Source organism: Pempheris klunzingeri, chromosome 19 (genome assembly GCF_042242105.1).
Source record: "Pempheris klunzingeri isolate RE-2024b chromosome 19, fPemKlu1.hap1, whole genome shotgun sequence".
Classification (NCBI taxonomy): domain Eukaryota; kingdom Metazoa; phylum Chordata; class Actinopteri; order Acropomatiformes; family Pempheridae; genus Pempheris; species Pempheris klunzingeri.
In genome coordinates this window covers 16,499,289-16,518,911 of record NC_092030.1, presented here as the reverse complement: position 1 = coordinate 16,518,911, position 19,623 = coordinate 16,499,289, and the positions used below count along the sequence as shown (strand labels likewise).

General features: G+C 41.9%; 1 protein-coding gene across 1 annotated transcript in view; it reads right to left on the bottom strand.

The window, feature by feature from the left end:
- cdk5rap2 (CDK5 regulatory subunit associated protein 2) overlaps positions 1 to 19,159 on the bottom strand; it is a 31,776-nt gene extending 12,617 nt beyond the window's left edge. The window contains exons 1-31 of the mRNA XM_070850440.1: positions 18,891 to 19,159; positions 15,649 to 15,704; positions 14,489 to 14,550; positions 13,636 to 13,746; positions 13,072 to 13,148; positions 12,826 to 12,949; positions 12,265 to 12,443; positions 12,013 to 12,160; positions 11,733 to 11,786; positions 8,687 to 8,806; positions 8,481 to 8,600; positions 8,228 to 8,324; positions 7,798 to 8,012; positions 7,455 to 7,625; positions 7,259 to 7,369; positions 7,041 to 7,178; positions 6,751 to 6,930; positions 6,423 to 6,617; positions 5,900 to 6,091; positions 5,630 to 5,759; positions 5,393 to 5,532; positions 5,178 to 5,294; positions 4,884 to 5,027; positions 4,679 to 4,791; positions 4,436 to 4,575; positions 1,970 to 2,110; positions 1,772 to 1,881; positions 1,452 to 1,595; positions 841 to 936; positions 520 to 707; positions 80 to 428 (exon numbers count right to left, since the gene is read on the bottom strand). Of these exons, the coding sequence (XP_070706541.1) occupies positions 80 to 428; positions 520 to 707; positions 841 to 936; positions 1,452 to 1,595; positions 1,772 to 1,881; positions 1,970 to 2,110; positions 4,436 to 4,575; positions 4,679 to 4,791; positions 4,884 to 5,027; positions 5,178 to 5,294; positions 5,393 to 5,532; positions 5,630 to 5,759; positions 5,900 to 6,091; positions 6,423 to 6,617; positions 6,751 to 6,930; positions 7,041 to 7,178; positions 7,259 to 7,369; positions 7,455 to 7,625; positions 7,798 to 8,012; positions 8,228 to 8,324; positions 8,481 to 8,600; positions 8,687 to 8,806; positions 11,733 to 11,786; positions 12,013 to 12,160; positions 12,265 to 12,443; positions 12,826 to 12,949; positions 13,072 to 13,148; positions 13,636 to 13,746; positions 14,489 to 14,550; positions 15,649 to 15,704; positions 18,891 to 18,943 (4,215 nt within the window). The 5' untranslated portion in view covers positions 18,944 to 19,159. The remainder of the gene's footprint in view (positions 1 to 79; positions 429 to 519; positions 708 to 840; positions 937 to 1,451; positions 1,596 to 1,771; positions 1,882 to 1,969; positions 2,111 to 4,435; positions 4,576 to 4,678; positions 4,792 to 4,883; positions 5,028 to 5,177; positions 5,295 to 5,392; positions 5,533 to 5,629; positions 5,760 to 5,899; positions 6,092 to 6,422; positions 6,618 to 6,750; positions 6,931 to 7,040; positions 7,179 to 7,258; positions 7,370 to 7,454; positions 7,626 to 7,797; positions 8,013 to 8,227; positions 8,325 to 8,480; positions 8,601 to 8,686; positions 8,807 to 11,732; positions 11,787 to 12,012; positions 12,161 to 12,264; positions 12,444 to 12,825; positions 12,950 to 13,071; positions 13,149 to 13,635; positions 13,747 to 14,488; positions 14,551 to 15,648; positions 15,705 to 18,890) is intronic.
- Between the last annotated feature and the right edge of the window lie 464 nt (positions 19,160 to 19,623).

Here is a 19,623-nt window from a genome sequence, read left to right as displayed (position 1 = left end):
AAAGATATTCAAAAACACTGCCTTCATGCAGAAAGCAATGTGGCATTTATTTACCCTCCCATCGTAAAATAAAACTCACCCCATGCCTTGCGACATGCTGCATTGTACTCTTGCTGCGGGACTGGCCTTTAGTCTGTGTGCTCTCCATTTCCTCTGTGGTGCTGACAATTAGCTCCGTGGTGACAGAGGTCTCCTCTGACATCTTGTTAGAGTTCTCCTCTCCCTTTTCCTTCGACAGATCGGAGACCTCAGAGTGACCTTTTGACTCGTCCTGCAGTGTTTCCACACTCTTTCTCAATTCATTCTGTCCATCACTGCTGTTCCCTGAGGCATCTGTGCTCTCTTTTTCTTTACACTCGGTAGATTTTTGTTCTTTCAGCAGACCGCGTAGCTCCACATTTTCTGATTTAAGTCTGAGCAGCTGCTCTCTGCAATAAGAGAAACTGATTAGTTTACTGTTCAGCCGACTGACTCTTAAATTAGAGTGAAAATTAAGACACTGCTGAGAAAAAGGCCTACCTAAGGTGTGAGACTGATGTGGCCCCACAATCAGTCAGCAGGGATTTAAGTGCCATTACATTAGTGCTCAGCTCCCTAGGTCCTTTCTTTGTAGTGTCCAAGGTGTCGTTGCCAGACTGAGGATGCTCTCTACTCTGGCCAAGGCCACTGTCCATACTCATATCATCCAACAGCTTTCCAGACACCATCTAGAAAGGGACAGTTCAGGAAAAAAATTGTGCAAGTTACATGAAAAGTATTTTTGAATTATTTACATTAAATTTTGTCTTAAAATATTTCAAAAGCTTTTCAATTTGAAATAAATGATCATCTATTTCACACCTGTACTAGTTTGATGTCTGTCTGACTCTCTTCATCCTGACAAGAGGGATATGTGACGTGAGCCACAGGGTGCGTCTCCTGCGTCTTCTCAAGCTGCTAGAGTAATGGGATGGGAGGCGAGTATGACACACATGGCTCGGTAAAAGAAAACTTAATGAGGGAACAGAATCCATAAAACACTGCACAGCAACAGCAGAATGGTATGACGTGTCTAATGTGGCATGACGAAGAGAGACCATTTCATGGGACAGAGATAAAAAAAACAAAAAAAAAACAGGGACTGATTAGGAAAAGTGAAGGAGAAAAAGAGGGTATCTTCTACTATAGACAAGAAACACGTTTGTTAGAGAAATAAGACATACAGTGCCAGAGTAAAGAGACATTAGTAACAGGCTAGACAGAGCAAAGGTCAAGATGTAGGTTCAAAGGTTAGAAAGGAGCTAAGAAAGGTGGATGTTAGACAATGACTCGGGCATGATCCATCAAGAAATCACTAAATGTGGATATACTGCACAAACATTTGCTGATAAATGACAGAGAGGTTAACTTTGATGCCTCAACCTCAAGTACAACAAGTTCTTCCATTTGCAGCGTCTTTTGTGGACTCTAACCTGTTTCCAGGGGCTACTGCTGGCCACGTCTTTGACTTCCTTGTCGTAAGTGTTGTGGTCTGGCTTCTCCAAGAGCGACAGTTGGTTCTGCAGCTCGTTGTTTAAAGTCTGCAGTCTGCTAACATGATCCTGCAGCTCAAGCACCTGAGGACCAGAAGGACCCATTTTTATTCATTTGCATGATTGTTTTCCTGTTTTACTTCTTTTGACGATGTGGTGTCTACTAAATAAGTTTACTGTTATATTCATTAGACAGCAAGACAATACTTTATTTTTTTTTTTATCATTTTATTGATTATCGACTTTGAAAATGAATTCACCTTCTGCCTGAGCTCCTGTGCAGAGAGTAGAGACAAACTGTCATCCTGCCCATCTCCCACACAGATACTCATGTAGGAGGTTTGGTCTCCAATGAAACTCAAAGTGTCACCTGAAAAACATTAGTCACATGTAAGAGAAAAACTCTTATCAACCAAAACTCTGAAATGAGCCATCAAGTGTATTTTTTCTACTCTTACCACCATCATTGGCCCCACCGACCCCTCCTCCACGGTTCTGTATGGCTCCTAAGCGAGCCTGCAGAGAGTTATTCCAGCGCTGTGCATCTTCCAGCTGATGTCTCATGCTCTCCAGCTCTTTAGGATCAATCAGGTCCATACCTGAACATACACACAGAGGGTTAGTCAGCCATGTCTCTGGTGAAAGCAGATTTCTGCATGGGTGTGTGTTTCTAACTCACATGCAGCATCATTAGTAATTATCACTTTGTGTGACTATATCACAAGGAGCAGAGATTTTACACAAATCCAAACAGAAATCTGTTATCCTGTAATTAAATGACTAAATGTAAGGCTATTTCAAAAAAATAATAATAATAATAAATATATATATATGTACAGTGGTCCCTCGTTTACTGTGGGGTTACGTTCCAAAAATAACCCGCAATAGGCGAAATCCGCAAAGTAGTCAGCTTTATTTTTTACAATTATTATATATATTTTAAGGCCCTCACCATACAGTTTATACACTTTTCTCAGACAGGCATTAACATTTTCTCACATTTATCTCTTGTTTGACTTGTTTGTTTGTCTTGCAAACAGGCAGCACTTAAAAGTCACACTGCTAGCGATGGAACATTTATGTAAATTATGTAAATTTGGCAAGCCGAACGCACTCTGTACTGTACAGAGACACGGCACGGAGGAGATTTATTGACATTGGTCTATAGTCCCTTAGCCAATCAGGACGCAGAACACAACGCACGTTCATACACTGTAAATAAAAGCATGCAAAATTGCACTAAAAAAATCTGCGAAACAGCGAGGCCGCGAAACCTAACCTACATATATAACCTAATTAGTATTTATTTGCAAAAAACTGGGGCAAAAAAACAAAATTGCATAATTATTCTGTAGAAGTATGCCTTATGAATCTAAAATACAATAATTATGAATTAATGAAGGCATTTGATGCATCTTTGCACTCTTATTCAATACATATTAAATTGAAGTTGAGTCAGGCACACTAGTGGTGGAACTGAATTAAAAGCTGCAGTGTGTAAAAAGAAGTTTAGGATCTGCAGCCATGAAACAATACACATTCAAAGCACATATAGACATACAAGGCAACACTTTACCGTACCCCCCTCATTTAGCATTTATAAGTTGTAGTTGTAGACAGCTTCAGTTGGGGTTACTGAATAACAATCATTAAACTCTTGTACTTATAGCTGCTAACAACTACATTATAGTGTGTTCTCAGCCATTGACTAGATTTAACAGTGTACAGTTTGTACACTGCTTATCAATACTAAAAAGGGGGACTTGAGTGTTACCATATAGATATCATCACTATGTTTTTGTTTTTATTTGTCTACATGCATGCATGCTGCCATAAATTAGAATGATTATATAACCAAACCAAGATCATCAGGGGTATTTACTGTAGCTGCTATCATGCATTCAGTGTGAGTGTGAGCCACAGGCCTGTTACTTACAGCTGACCTATTTATACACCTGGCTCTCTCTAGACAGGGGCGGGGGATGAGCAGGCACATATAGGCGAGCACACACACGCATGTGGACAGACACTGAAGTAATTTGGCTTAGACAACTACCTAAGCGTACAGTGACACTTTTAATCAGTCTCAAGGCTGTGCCCTGATGTCACATTTCAACTGAAGCATTAAGTGTGCTAAATTCCATTAGCTACTCAATGTCATAAGATAATACACTTAGGATGTTTTTATTAAGCTCTATTTCAGGGGAACTACTGTGCAGTAGGGTACCATGTGATTGTAGAGTAGTATAACAACCTTTAATACCCATCTTAAAATTGTTATATAAGGACATGCTTTTGCAATTAAATGGCAGATGGTTGGATTGATAACCAAGATGGATGTCAGAGGAGGTGATGCAATCAACATAAAACCAAATGACTTAATGGGTCAAAAAGAGCAGACAGCATGTCAGAAGTGAGAGACAGGAAGACCAACCGACAGCAGCCTTTATTCACTTTTCTTTTTTTTTTTTTTTTCTTATAAAGGACAGACTGAGAAACAGTGAGGATAAGAGTGAAGCCATTACATTTGAAGAGTTACAGAGACAAAAAAGGTATGAATAAAACATGCAGATGAGGAGGTGATGACGAACAGGACAGTGAACATAAAAGTGCACAAAGATGAGTAGTGGAAGGACCAGGTGTGCATGCTTAACACAGTGACAGATAAAGAGGGGTGGTGAGCTTGTCAGCAGGAGATATTATTGGAGTAAACATGCAGGACAAACATGACAAGTGTGTGTGTGTGTGTGTGTGTGTGTGTGTGTGTTTTACCTAGCAGCTATGGATATACATCTCCCTGAGCTACAGTCTCCTGACTCTTCTAACAACTTGAGTGATAAACATGCTCTTCATGTTTTTTCTTTGGTTCTTTTCTCTCATTCAGTTGCTATCGTCATTCACCAACCAGTGTGTTTGCACTGCACCTTCTCTGAGTTTGGCTCTGTGTATCTCTCTCTCCAAGTCGTCCCTTAGCTCCTCATTACTTTTGATGCTTTCCTCCAGCTGCTGCCTGAGGAGCTGCACCGCTGTCAGCTCCAGCTGCAGAGCATGGAGTCGCTCAGCACTGCAAAATACATGTGAATATGAACAGAGTAGAGTCATCCAATAAGTTAATCAAATTATCTTTTCATTTTTACATTTTTTGTGACTGTGACCATTTTCCTTACCTGTCCTGCTCCTTCACAGTCCTGACCAGGCTGGAGTACAGCTGTTGTTCGGCTCTCAGGGCTTTGTTTAAAGCATCATGCTCCTGCTGCAAGGCTATTAGGTTGGGCAAAGCCTTAAGGGAGTCAGAAAATTAAAGGTTAATGGTCTTAATGTGAAAGCATTACTTAAACATGTTGCTTTCTGATATGTATAAGTTTAGTATACTTCTTGCTGGCTGTCTCCACCAATCAGGGTTCGCTCTCTCTGAGGGAGCCCAGGGAGTGATCTCTCCATGCCAGAGCCAATGACATGATCCTGGGTATGATCAGCCAGACTGTCCCCTCTCTGGCCAAGGCGCTGGTGGAGAACCTGTTCAGACAGATAAATAAAACCTGAAAGCTGCAAGTGGAGAGAAAGGCTGCCGAGTTCAAATGCAATCCGAAGAAAAGCTCCTTATCCAAAGCTGCTATGTGTTTCATTGAGTGACAAGAGTTACTCTGTGAATGGGGGAATCCTTACATTGATAATCTCATCCTTGGTCTTCAGAGTGGCAGTCAGGGATTCAATATTAGCAGCTTGACCTTCACTGCGACCCTCCAGCTCAGATAGCAAAGACTGTAGCTCTGCCAAAGAAATCTGGACATCAAGAAAATAAAGTAGGGGATTACACAAAAAGATAGTTGTCAGCAAGTGAGCTGATTGTGGACATAGTTAAATGCTTACAGCCAACTGACCTTCAGTTCATTCTCCCTCTTCAGTGCTTTGTTCAGCGCCTCAGTTTTCTGAGCTAGCTCCTTCTTTAGGACGACGACGGTCTTCTTAGAGAATGGAATGTTCTCCACATTGTCCTCGCTGTTCCTCCTGGACAGCTCAGCTTTAGTGCAGACAAAATAGAAACAAATGTAGGACCAAAGTGAACTCTTAAGTTATAAATATCCAGTGAGAGGGTTTAAAGGGTGTAAAGGCCTCACCTTCTCTCACGTCCAACTTCTCCTGCATGATCTGGATAGTTTGTCGGAGCTCCAACACATGATCCGGTTCCTCCTTGTGCCTCATCTCTGCCAGAAACTGGTCCCTCTCTTGACCACGCTGAAGGAGCTTCTGCAAAATTTTCAGCCAGAATGGAGGAGAGGAGTATTGTTAATGTTATTCTCCTTGGGAGATTTTGGGAGCTTCTTGTTAGGCTCCTAAGTCAAGCACATTTTACAGCTGAGTGACTGATGTATCCCAGAGGAACTTACATTGATGAGGCTGTCTTTCTCAGTGAGCAGGGCTCTGAGTTCTGCAGTCTCTAAATAACCCTCCTGGGCTGCTGTGGAGCTTTGCTTCTCAGCAGTGGCAAGCTGCTGCTGCCTGTCAGACAGCTGCTTCCTCAGTTCCTGAATCTCTTGAGTGCGCTCAGACAGCATGCGGTTGTAGTGCTCAGCAGACTCCTGAGGAGATAAAAGAGCAGATGAAAATAATGTTAGTGATGTCTGACCACATCATGTGCATATGAATGGCTTTTATAGATCTGAATGTGTAGTGTATGTCTGTATAATGTGTACATTCACTTATTCCAAACTGTAAATAATTTGCTGTCTATTTCAATTTGCAGCACAAATCACATTTCTATTCATTTTAATGTTGCATTAATAGCATTACGTTATTGTTACTGCTATTACGTTTTCTTTGCCATATTCTATCACTGTTTGCAACAAAGGCTACCTCTCTCTCAGTTGATCCCTGAAACCATTGAAAATATTTTCATAATTAAATGTTGACCTTGAGAAGCTGGTCCTTGCTGTTGATTGTAGCCAACAGTCCTTCAACAGCACTCTCATTGTCAGTGACCAGCCTCTCCCGGGCCTTCACAGCCTCAGCCAACATGGCCTCTGTGACCTTTAACCTCTGGCCCATCTGCTCAGCGAGGTCTCGTGCATGCGTCTGCGACTGGCTCAGCACTGACTCGGCCATTTCCTTACAAACAAGAATGACAGAGTTAGAAAAATCAAAAACTAACTCAGAAACACCAAAGGACAAGGCGTTTGCAAATGTGAACTTTCTGAGTCTGAATGGAGAAAAAACACAACATGACTCTTTGTTAACTTACCTCCATATCCTTTGTCTTGCCCTCCAGAGAGAGCTGTAACTGGCTGATGATGGAGTCTTTCTCCCTCAGTGATCTGTTCAAGTTATCTTCTACATCTTGCTTGGCTCTCTGGAGGTTCTTAAGAGTGTTTGCAAGATGCTGCAGCTCCACATCCTTCTCCTTGATCAGACTGTCAAAACTCTGGAAGGAGAGGAATAAGCAGACAGATTGAAGTCCACTGATTACTAGACAATTTCTGGCCTCAGTTTCTGTTATCATTTTCCGATCAAACACGTTGCATAGCTGCTTACGTTGATGGTTTCCTCATTGTGAGAGAGCAAGTTATTGAGCCTATCAAGGTCCCTTTCTTTCTCCCTCAGAGACAGCTGCAGCTGGTGTATCTCATTGTCTTTCTCCTCAATGGCAGCAAACTTCTCATCCAGCGCTTGCTGTGAGGAGGCAAACAGAAGAATGTTAGAATCAAATTATAGTCAATGTGGTGGGAAGATTACACAGAGGGAATGCGCACCTCCAGAGCCTTCTCCTTTTCTTTCAGCCTTTGCCGCAGCTTGGAAAGCACAGTATCGTTTCCTCCCGGGCTTTTGCTTTGCTCTAAGTCTCTGACCATGTTTATGTACTCCTGATGGACACAAAACAACAATGTCAAGCCAAGTGAATACATTTCTCTAAAATCTGTCTGTATATATTTAATGTTGTTGTGTCACCTGTAGCTGCTGCTCTTTATCGGCCAGGGTGGTTGTGAGCCGCTGGATTGTGACCTCATGGTTCTGCAGTTTTCTTTTGGTTTGATCCAGCAGCTCCTGGTACTGCTGCTCCAGAGCACTCTCCCTGTCCCCAATCTCACCGCTCAGCTTTTTGAGCTGATTGTTCAGATCCTTGAGGGGGTAATGACAATACTGTCTATAAATATGATAGGAAATTATAATACAAGAGCCAATATTTGAATGACAGACAAAAGAAACTAAAAATGATGGCCTTGTTCAGGAGCCTAATTAAGTTTTATTTGAAAATATTTACAAGAGATCGACTGTTCTCAAACCGTCTTACGTTCAGGACTTTGTCTCCCTTCTTCTTCTGCTGTTGCAGGTCCTCCAGTTCCACCTCTAGCTGGTCCTTTGCCTGCTGCAAGTCAGCCAGCTCTTGCTCCTTCCTGTCCAGGGCACGCTGTAGCTTTTGGCTTTCGAGCACCTTGGCATGGTGTTCCCCCTGGATTTGGGCCAGTTCGGTTTGCTTTTCCATTAACAAATTTTGGTGCTCCTCTACTCCCTGAGGGATATATACAAGAAATGTTTAGACGCTGCAATGGAGATAAAAATACTCCCTTTGTTTAGTAAACAATTTAGAGATTCTCATCTCTTAGCAATATAATGTGTGAATCTTCAGACACACACAGACCAAGGAGCCATTACCATTTTCAGATTGAGTCAAGGGTTGACTCTTTATTAAAGTTTGGCTCTCTATAGAAAAGGTACAGGACTTGCCTGGTATTTCTGCAGTTGGGCTTTATGTGCTGCCTCTCTTGCTTTGGCCAAAGCGTCATCCCTGTCCTCAATCTCATGACACAGCTCAGCAATCTGTGCAGTACACAGAAAGAAAGACAAACACGTCGGTGTTAGTTTGTGTTGCATAATCCCGAATAGTAAGAGCACAGACAGGTGAAGTTTTGTCAGTTAACAACTGTTATCATCCCCACAATAAATAAAATGCGTCAATAATACTATGGTACTGACCTCTTTTTCCTTTTCTCTGAGGACCTGAGTAAGTCCCTGGATTGTTTTGTCTCGCTTTAGAGCATTTTTCTTCTCAGAGTTGAGTTCATTCTCCTTCTCCTCAAAATTCCCCGACAGGGTCTGTTTAGATGAAAAATTATCTCATAAAATGAAACCTCTTAATCTAATTAAAAATATCTAAAAGAGCAAATGTCACCTCTGCGTACCTTGTTTTGATTTTGGATATCCTCCAAGGTTTTAGACAGGTTCTCATTGGTGCTTTTTGCCTGGGTGAGCTCTTCAGTCAGCAGCTTATTGCAAGACTCCAATCGGCTAACCTCGCTCTGCTTCAAAGGAAATCCAGAGGGCACATTAAACAGAGAAACAGAAAAATGTATTAACAGCAGCATTGGTAAACAGCAAAACTTTTGTCTGTCATAAGTCATCACCAGCGCTATAGTGTTTAGCTCAGCTGCAATTACTACCTTCACTCTGACAGGAGCGTATTCATCATTAAATTCCTCTGTAAGGTCATGCAGAGACTTCCATTCTGCTTCTTTGTGTCTGCGCTTGGCTCGAGGGTTGAGGGGGCCAGTACTTAACCTCTTTAGGACAGGGATATGGCTCCCTGCAGGGACAGAGATTTGTTGTCTGGAGATGCAGCGTAGGAGCTGGATCAGGTCAGAGATCACGGATGGCTGACTTGGGGATCTGTGGAGCAGTGCTCTGGCCTGAGCCTTTCCTCCTGGGTCATCTGTGGCAACATGTCTGGCAGCAATCCCCTTGTGCTCTCTGAGTTTTAGCTTTGGAGTGTCTAGGGTGGTGTCTGAGGAAAAGTCTCTATTGAGGGACTGAAGGGATGTGGAGCGACCTTTGAATCCAGGTCTAGGCAGCGTGCCCTTACGGTGGACCAGATCAAGGTACATACTCTGTGAATGGTGGCGAGTGTCGCGGAGACCAAAGCCCTTCATGGACCCATCGAGCCCTGCCACTGATCCCAGCCTGCTGCTCCTGAGGCTCGAACGTCCTTGGAATGCCCCTTTACCAGCAATTCGATCCAGACTCACACACCTTCTCATGCGATTCTCCACATGACCACTTCCACTCTCCCTGAACTGTTGTCCTTCAAAGACCGTCTGACAAACGGCCTCATCATCAAGACTCCCCCCCCCAGAGGACCTGTGGGGAGTTTTACAGCTGGTCCTCTCCCAGTCAAGGCTCGGGTTGTTTTTTCTATAGATGTGGACGATGCACTGGATCAGGTGGTCTTTCTCCGCCTGCAGCTTCTGGATCTGACTGTTGTGTTCATCCTGCAGCTGGCTGATGTTGACATCACATTCTACCACATTCTCCAACTGGAACACACATTTCCCACAGAGGAACTCTCCGCGACCATCTCGAGTCACCTCCCTGCCCAGCACATGGGACAAGATGACTTGTAGCTTCCTCCTTGCTGATGAGCTGAAGATCCAGCGACACTGGTTTCCCACCAGGCGACCACCACATATACGACACGGGTCCTTCATGGCACTTTAAATCTTTAGATTCCAGGCACACCCTCTTAAAACAAGTCCAAAAAGCCTCTCATTGACACACAAACTGTTCGGTGACCTAATGGTCATCAGTGTGCCAACCATGGAATAGCCATCTATCATTCTCTCTCACTGAGCAGCAAGAGCAGCACAGAGGAGAATGACTGAGTGCAGAGCTGTATAAGCCCTAAGCCTTCGATAATCCCTGCTCCCGCCTCTATTCCACTCTCCCCCACATATTCAATCAGATCAAATCCTTTTAGAATTGCTGCAGTGATCTGTGTTATGTCCGCTGCCAGACCATCTCCACAAAACCTTGTCCCAGATGCCGACCCCATGACGACCCTCATACCCATCAGGTATGAAGGTCGGCCCATAAAGGTGCCTCTCAGGGGTGTAGTTAAGTTGGCAGCAACAATCACAGGTGCAGAGTCCATCCTGCCTGGCAGTGCATCTGAATATCCGCTTTGAGATTAGAGGAGGTGTTTTTTGGCAATCAATGCTGTCACACATTCCATTACCCCTTCTATCCTGGAGAGGCCATGGAAAGGCCTGTCAAGCCCCCCTGGTCGACACACTGTCCCCAATCTTTCAAACTCCTTTGCAATACATGCAGCACATTCATTTATTTACTCAGACCTGACAAACATTGGCCGGTTCCAATGTTATTTCCCCTTTAATAAAGCGGGATAGACGTAAATAACCCTCAAAGGAACTGTCTCCAGACAGCATGCTAATCCAGTCTTAACACCGTGACCTGAGTCCAGACGTCAAGGCCTGATGAGGAAACATGGACACTGCCCAACTAGCAGCTTTCCACTCCACGTCAACAGCGCAGTACTTTCACTAAGAACCTACATAATGTTTTGACCACAACTTTCAAACCATACTGTAATGACAGAGTGACAAACTATAAGCTGTTTTAGATATTTAACTACAATTCATTAAACACTAAAATACATCATGCCGAACAATCAACAGGGTTCATATTCAATGTTAGAGTTATGTGCCATGAAATTCTGCCCCCAAAGCCACAGAAGATAAAATCATACAGAACATAGATGAGAATAATTTCAAGATGTCATTTAAAGGGAAACTGAGAGATTACAGACATCAATCTAATGTAAGGCAAAAAAAGTGATGATCAAGGAAGACCAACCTTCCTCCTGCACAAAGTACTATTAGTGATGTAAGCTTCCTGTTAAAATCAGCATTACACAACCCATTAAAGCCCCAAGATTACCACAACAAACAAGAGTATCCAGCCTCTTTACTGAAGGGGGGAACAAAAATAAAACCGCACCAGGAGGCATACAGAAGCCATAAAACACGCCAAAGTACATTTCCTGTGGTTCAACAGAAAAACAGTGACAGTCCTCTGAAGGCAACAGTGCGTGCTTTGTGTACAACAGCAAAGAACATAACCTGTGTCCGTCTGTTGGTGTGTGAGTGTTTGGGTTTGAATGACATGACACATTAATACACTGTTAAGTGAGTTGGCTTTTGGTTTGAGGCAAGACTACTGCTGGACACTGAATGTGAAAGAATGACATAACAATGATTGACATACAAAGTCTCCCGATGGGCAAGACAAAAACAGTAGAAGACATCACAAACATAGGTAGATGGAAAGAATTAAAGAAAGCGTGAGAAAGAGTGTAAGAGGTCAACCAGAAATCAGTACAATCATTTTATGCCACACCACAAAGAGATTTAGTGAGGAAGTTGACACAACACCAACCTGATGGTCCGGTGTTGTTTTGTCCTTCCCTCTATGTAGCTCGTTCCTCAGTGCCTGGTAAATAGATAATCAAAGATCACTTAAATGTATTTTCATATCGCAAATAATGCTGAAACCACATTTTAGTTATTTAGTGGCAATAATTTAAATTTTGCTGAACATACTTGATGTACTCTCAAAACATGGCAACAAATTACTAAAATCATGTAAATCTGTTTAATTAAAATAATTTAACACATTTTGGTATCAATACGAAGGGAGCAAAATATGAAAGTCATACCTCAAGTTCCTGATCTTTCTTGGCGATGAGATCAGATAGCTGTTTAACACAGTCAGCTGATGGTGCATCAGTCCCTTGGTCTGCACTTTTCTTTTGATGGATCACAGCTTCCTGGTTCTTTAAAGTGATCTTGAGCTGCTCGATGATGCTGGTGTGAGCAAAAAAAAAACAAAAATGGAAATGGAAACACTTAGATCCTAATACAGAAGAAAAATGTATTAATGAGTCTGAGCTGATTTCTTGTGTCCCTACTTGTCTTTCTCCTGCAGAGCCTGCTGCAGGTCTGGGGCTGGGCTGGGGATGGGGACAGGGGTGAAGGTGCTCTGTGGAATCGTGGCTTGGAGCTGCTTCTCCATGTTGATACTCTTAAGCTTCTCCTGCTCAGCGATGCCTGCCATCTTCTCAACCTCTTCCTCTGCAGCTCGCAGACACTGACATGAGGCAAAAAGACCAAGTGAGACAACTACCAAAGCAATTATTACCAATCCAACGCTGACTGTTATGATTGTCCAAAGCTAGACTATTTTTTACTGTACTGCATAGGGGATAACTAGGTCTGACATAAAAATTATTTGGATAAATCTTTCCTCTGCAGATTACATTCACCAACAAAAGTGAACATTAGACTATGGAATGGTGTAAATTTAAATGACAAACAATCTAAAGAGAGGGAACTGGGTTATCATCACTTTATTGGAAACAGAGAACTACTGCTCTTAGGGAGCACAGTAAACCGATATAATACCTGTAGAAAGTGACGAGTAGTTTTATAGCGCCAAGTGTACAATAGACTGAAACCATTTGTTGACTGACCTGTTCTAGGTCAGCTATCCTCTTGCTGAATGCGTCCCGAAGTGCATCCATCTCTCTCTGAGCCTGTTCTCTCACGCGCTGCGGTTCTCCTGATTCTCGACCAGCCAGACTCTCCAACGCTTTCCTAGAAAACATTCACAGGGATGACTAGTTTAGCACTCACACACGACTCTGTCAACAATAAGATCTTGTTTTGGTCTGAATTGTTAAAATGAAACCAAGTGTGCAATAAGGAACGATGCTCACGATGCAGACACGAGCAGCTCCTGTTTCTCTGCCAGCTCTCTCTTCATAGACTCCAACTCCACCTTCAGCTCAATGTTCTATAAACAGACAACATTCAGTCCATTATATTATAAAATTGCACATCTGGAGGCAACACAAAAACACTGGCACAAGGAGTAAAAAAATATTCTACCTGACATTCTTATTGTTAATGTGACCAATTAATAAATCTTAGGTTTATCTTGGAGTGGGTAAATCACCATAACATTCTTACATGACATTTCACTTCTCAAAATATAAAAAAAACAGAAGATAAGAAACACAAGGAGCCCTAATGAGACCAGGAGATTCCAATGTGGTTACATCAAAAAACTATGAAAAAGCAAGACGGCTGTTCTAAGATCATAATGTGGGATTTAGGTTGAACAAAACCCAGCTGTTGTTGCGGCTGCAGTTGTGATCTCAGTTAGCCCCGGTAGGAAACACTGAGTCACATGCAACTTTAAGGCACTGGGGGGCCACATAAACGCACGACATAGACACAGAGGCTAATACGCATTTTTCATATTAAAGCAAATACAACACCGTTTTGAATATGTCCTCAGTGGAGTCGTCACACTTCTGCTGCATGCGCTCCTCCATGAAGTAAATACGGAGCTTCAGATTAAAGTTCTCTTTCTTCAGGGCTGTGATTTGCTGCAGATGATCGACAGAAACATTTTAATATACAGGAAAATAATTGAACAGTTAACATTTTAGTGAAAAAGTTTTATAAAAATATTTTTGTGTCTATCCAGCCCAGAATGAACTATGCATTTACTTTACTTATTATAAAAAATAAAACCAAATGAGATAAATAATTTGGGTCAAAGAAAACAAAAACAGTAGTTGAGCAGTGAAAAGCAGGACAACATGTTTACATGGCAGAAAAGGATAATGTCTATGGTTATTGTTAAAATGAAGGGAGACCTTCATTCGTGTGTGTGTGTGTGAGTGCAAATGTGTGTGAAGTGGACTGTGCATCATTGTGCTGCAGGCTCAGAACGTCATACATCTGGGAATGGGGGTTGGGTAGACTGTCAAGGGAGGAGGTAGAGGTCTGGACCTTTCCATAAACCTCTAATCATTCAGCCAGCCAGGCAGCACAAGCCAAAAATCTGAGCACGCATTCCATTCAAACACTGAAATATAGGCTTCAGCCTACTTCAATCCAACTCCCCGACACACACACACACACACTTCGACGCTACATCTCCATACATGGTAAATGTGGCTTTATTTCAGTCAGACTGAGGATCAGGTGGATGGGTAATAGTGACTGCAAACCCTCAAATTGTCCTGCTCAGCATTTCATATTATTGAAAAATAATAGCATCAAAACACATATTAAACAACTCCAATTTAAGCAACATCATACCACTTTGCACAAATCACTCACGTTCTCATAGTCCTTCATGGTGAGAGCTTTGATTGGGGACATCTTGTCAGGGAAGGATGGAGCTGTAAAACAATCAAGTGATACACTTTAATTCATTTGAGTCACAACTGCACTCTGGTCTCTGGTCTCTATGGCATTGAGTCTTGCCTGAAGACTGAGCTTTCAGGAGTCTGTTTATTTTAGAGAGATAAAGAGAAAGAGAAAGCAAACATGTTTTTTCACTGCAGAGGCATCAGAGGTGAGGCAGCTTCTGGAGAGCTGCCCTGCTCAAACTAGTTGAAAGCAGCCCACAGCTGATCATGTAACACTCTGCAACAGCATATTTCACAATACTAACTCACAGTGTGATGGCCAGGCACCCTCACGCTTGTATTAGTTGCTTGTTCATGTACATTTCAGTTCTAATCAGAGAGAGTTTGCTTTAGTCCTTGTTGTCTTCAGATGTCTCATTAAATCTAGATCTCTACACATGGTATTCATTACCCTTAAATCATCGCTCCCTTAATTCCTCAGTCTAATATCTGACAAAACTACTGAGGCCATGGCTGTGGTGAGGCTAGAAGCAAGCTAAAGTCAGAGACAAGAGGCGAGACAGCAGCAGGAGACAAAAGGATGCCTGCTGCCATGGATGAAAATGAAACCTTATAGTTTGATCTAATTTCTATGATTTAAGTACATTTCCCATTATTTTCAGCATACTTATATCAACTTGTGTTATAAATCATCATATCACCCAGCCCAGCTAGTCACTGTATATATGGATGATAAGCTTTCATTTTCTATGCATAATAATAAATAAGCGCACAATATTTATCTGATATAAAAAGATCTGTAAATAAGAATAACTGTCTGTTAGTAGAAACACAACTACTATAATTCTGTAACTGTTTGTGGATCTCTGAGAATTTGCCCACATGACCAACAGGAAGCCACAGATGCTGACCTATATGTAGAAATCAGTTGTTTACACTACAAGAGCGTGACAACAATTAGAAACAGGATTAGCTAATTAACATCATCCAGCTAATCCCTCGTCACAGCCTTGGGGACGCAACTGTGGGAGGTCACAGCAATGATTCAACAGCGGCATTAATTAATACACATGGGAGACACAACCAGAGCAAGAAATAATTTAAGAGAGGAAAAAAGTCTTACTGTACCTGTCATGCTGTCTGTGGAATAGTCCCCAGCATCTATGGAGTCTGGCAGCCTGCAGCTGAGGACAGAAACATCTTATTAGTGCTGTAGCCAAGTCACTATGAATATATGGAAAAGCGATCGCTGTTACATTTTCAACAAATTCAACAAAGACAATCCACTTTTTTTTTTTTTTTTTTAAATCACAGACACCGAACCAAGCTCTGCCCTCTATCTGTGCTCAATGTACACACACACTGATTATTATGGTTTTCGTACAACACAAATGCACCTTGTTTATGCGTTACTCACGCTGGCCAGTTCCACTGAGCCTGAAGAACGCTCCATAAATAGCTTAAGAATGACTCTCAGCTTCATTTACATCCACTCTGGCAGAAACCCTTTCAGTGTGTGTGTGAGTGTGTGCGCGTACATGTATGTGTGCACGTGCATGAGACCATGTGTCAGTGGCAGCCTAGCTCCCATGTTCAGACAGACAGGAGGAGAGCAAACAGAGAAACTGGAGGACGGAGAAGGCTTTCTTCGGTAGACAAGGAGACGACTGTGGCTCTGATCAGCTAAGCATCACACAGTGATGGGACAGTGGCAGCACTCAGACACGGCACAATGAACCAAACATCAGCAACGCACATCTGGATGACACAAAAGGAACTGGGGTTGCACTGCCACAACACAAATGTATCACTTGCAGACGTAGTAATGCTATTTATTAAGAATTAGTGCAAAATTCTCCTGAAGATTCTGTTTTACTTGCATAAACAAGTCACTTGCACAAACAAAAACATTAACTATTTCGGTCCAAGCTCATGCCCCTCAGCCTTGACCCTTGTATCTAATAATATAATGTGCAGCATTGCATAACCACTACCTCCCCCAGCAGTGGAGGCACAGCCATTTCTGCTGCTTCCCTGTTACACCCCTCAGCAAAGATCAAATGCTCCAGTAATGTTTGTATTTCATATTCAACTATTGTTAAAATGTCTTTATAAACAGAAAGCATCACAAGAAAAAAAAAAATACTGAAAAATAATACAGGAGGCCTCATTTTTGTCTTTCTGTAATTATCACATGAGATTCTTTTTTAAAATAGCAACATTGCTCTTTGATATTGCTGTGTGTTTCTGTAGAAATTGAGATGTGACAGATAAATATGACTCTAGATCAATTTTGTCCAGCTCCATTCCCTTTCCAGATTTTCTGTGACTTTGGGAATCAAATATGCCTGCTAGAAATACACTTCATTTACAGCTTGTAGTGTCAGGCTGCAGCAATAAACTAAAATGAGATTGTTCTTCCCTGACATCCAACAATATAAAATCATTCAACCTGAAGCAACATAACACAGTACATTACAGCGGAGAAAAGAACATACAACGCCAGTTGATATCACTCAGCCCCCTTACACAACACTGAATCACAGTGGATGTAACTCAGGTTTTGATCCCCAACACTAAAAAAGACTCTTTGATGTTAAATTGGTCCTACATTGTCAAAAACATAACATAAAGAGTATGAGCAGCATCAGCATAATAATCCTCACAAAAATCAGTGAATGTTTGCTAAAAAAATGTGTTGACAATTGTTGCATCACTGAGGTTTCACATGCCAAGCAACCCCTTCCTGTGTTAATACGGAGGAAGCACTTTAACAAGAGCCATGATAAGAGTAAAAGCAACAAAATTACATACATGAACCATCCTCCATAGAAACAGTCTTAAATCAAACTCTCACAAAGAATAGATGACATTAAGAACAAATCTGTGTCAGTATTATTGACACAGTGCTGCATTTGTAGTAACCCCTGCAGCACCCAGTGGAAACAATGTACTGTAAGAGCCTGTAAACAGTGACTTCCGCTTTTTTTTCTCATTTTGTTGAACTTCTGGTGGCAAACATGAAAGCAGCTAAGCTCACAGTAAGTTAAGGAAAAACACTAATTCAAGCGACTAACAATATGCAAAGCCATATTTGTAATGCTACAACAGTAAAGTGAATCAGGTTTCAGAATTACGGAATAAGTAATTCACACCACACATATCAGCTAACGTCTTGGATTACTGAGGCACGCTTACCACCTGGATGGCCGATTTTACACAGATCCCAGCTGGGCTAGATCATTTAAAGAGGAGACGAGCCAAGGACACTACACACTTGCACACAGAGATGCTGAAACTAGCTGTTCAGGGGAGCAGAACGAGCTATAGACTAACTAGATCCTGCAAACACTATCCAGCAAGAGCATCGAAGAGCAGAGCTGTTACCTACCACAATCACACTCTTCCCTCGTGTCACGCACGGCACGCAAAGACAAAACAAACAAACAGAACAGGTTATTTTACATGTTTTTAAAAAAAGCAAGGAGACGCTGCTGCCTCTGTCTGTACCCCGCTGGAAAGCTGGCTCCGATAATTTCCGCTTTCTTTCAACTGTCTGAATGACAGGTCAACGAGCCGACCTACCAATCGCAGTAATATCACAGCAGCATCCAATTAGCTGAACATGAGTTATGACGGGACTAACTACTGGTAGCCTCAGTATGACAGGCAAGGGGGGAATTCAGGTTTTGGTGCCCAAATCTTTACTCTGTTTTAGTTAAACTGGCAGCACAAAACTATTATCATTATTATTATCTATGTAAAGATCATGCTAATTATGACACAATCAGTAGTTGTATAGTTAACATTAAAAGCAACATCCCGTGTATTGGGAAGACATTTGTTTTCCATTAAGCTAGCTAACGCTAATTATGTAGTTATTCAAAAATGTTGCAGCCACAGACACAAAAGCAACTTAAACTGGAAGCTGTGTTTATGTTTCTCACTTCTATGGTCACTAAGTTAGCTTATGGGAGTAGATAGATAATATTAACATTGTCGAAACCGATATTACAGATCGTTATGTTATTTCTAAATGTGAAGTTTTACAGATACACTTGTTATGTGTGATGACCTACTAACCTACCATCAAAAACTAAACATGATGACTAGCTAACGTTAGTTTCTTTTCCATGAGACCTAGCGTTAACGCTATAAAACAACAGCTAAGTCACCTAACGTGGCTAATTCAGTGCCATTTTAGCGTTTTATTAAAGACATGATAAGTTGGGTGCTTCTGTGTTGTTCCAGTTAACAGTCAGAGCCCATGAAGCGGTAACTATTTACTGCTTTCGGATTAGTGGGTTAGCTATAACGTACAGCAATGCCCTTACATGCTAGCGTTAGCTTGCTAGCTATCGTGAGTTTACCTTCCGTTGATGTCAACGGGGAGCGTCAAATCGTCCCCCACGACGGAATCCATGATAGCGGTTCACTTATTTTGTGTTCTCCCCAGGATAATAAGACATTTTACTGACTGCATGTGGAGTAAACTTCGAAAAGCGGGACGGAATTCAAAATAGTCCAGGCTACCGCCATCATGATATGGTAAACGTCACCATTGTGCACGTTGGAAATTGGTGATGCCTTCAGGCTGTGTAGGAAATGTTTGAACATACGACGTAAACTCCATAATTAGATGCCTTAAAAGATGAACATGACGATGTCAAGATAAAAATTCACAACATATTCTCTATGCTTATCTTAAGCCCTGTCTCAGTATGTTTTCACAGTGATGCTTACATGCAAGTATGTTTTTACGACTGCAAATATAAGAGTTTTCGAGCTGTGGAAAGGCACCATAAAAAAGGGTGGATACTGGGACAAAGTGATTGGCCAAAACAAACACTTTGGGGAGGGACATAGAGGCTCGAAAACACAGACGCTGTTGGAGGAAGAGTTTGCCCTCCAGATCATATTACCGCCTCTGACAGTGACACAGTCATAAAAAAGCAACTTCTTTTGAGTGGGCCTATGAATCCATATCCTCTCCACATATAAAGATCATCACGGTCAAACAGAGGACAGTGATCATAAAGGTCAGAAATCTGGGAGTATAAATAAGCAGTATAATTACATTACTTACAAGAAAGGGGAATAGAC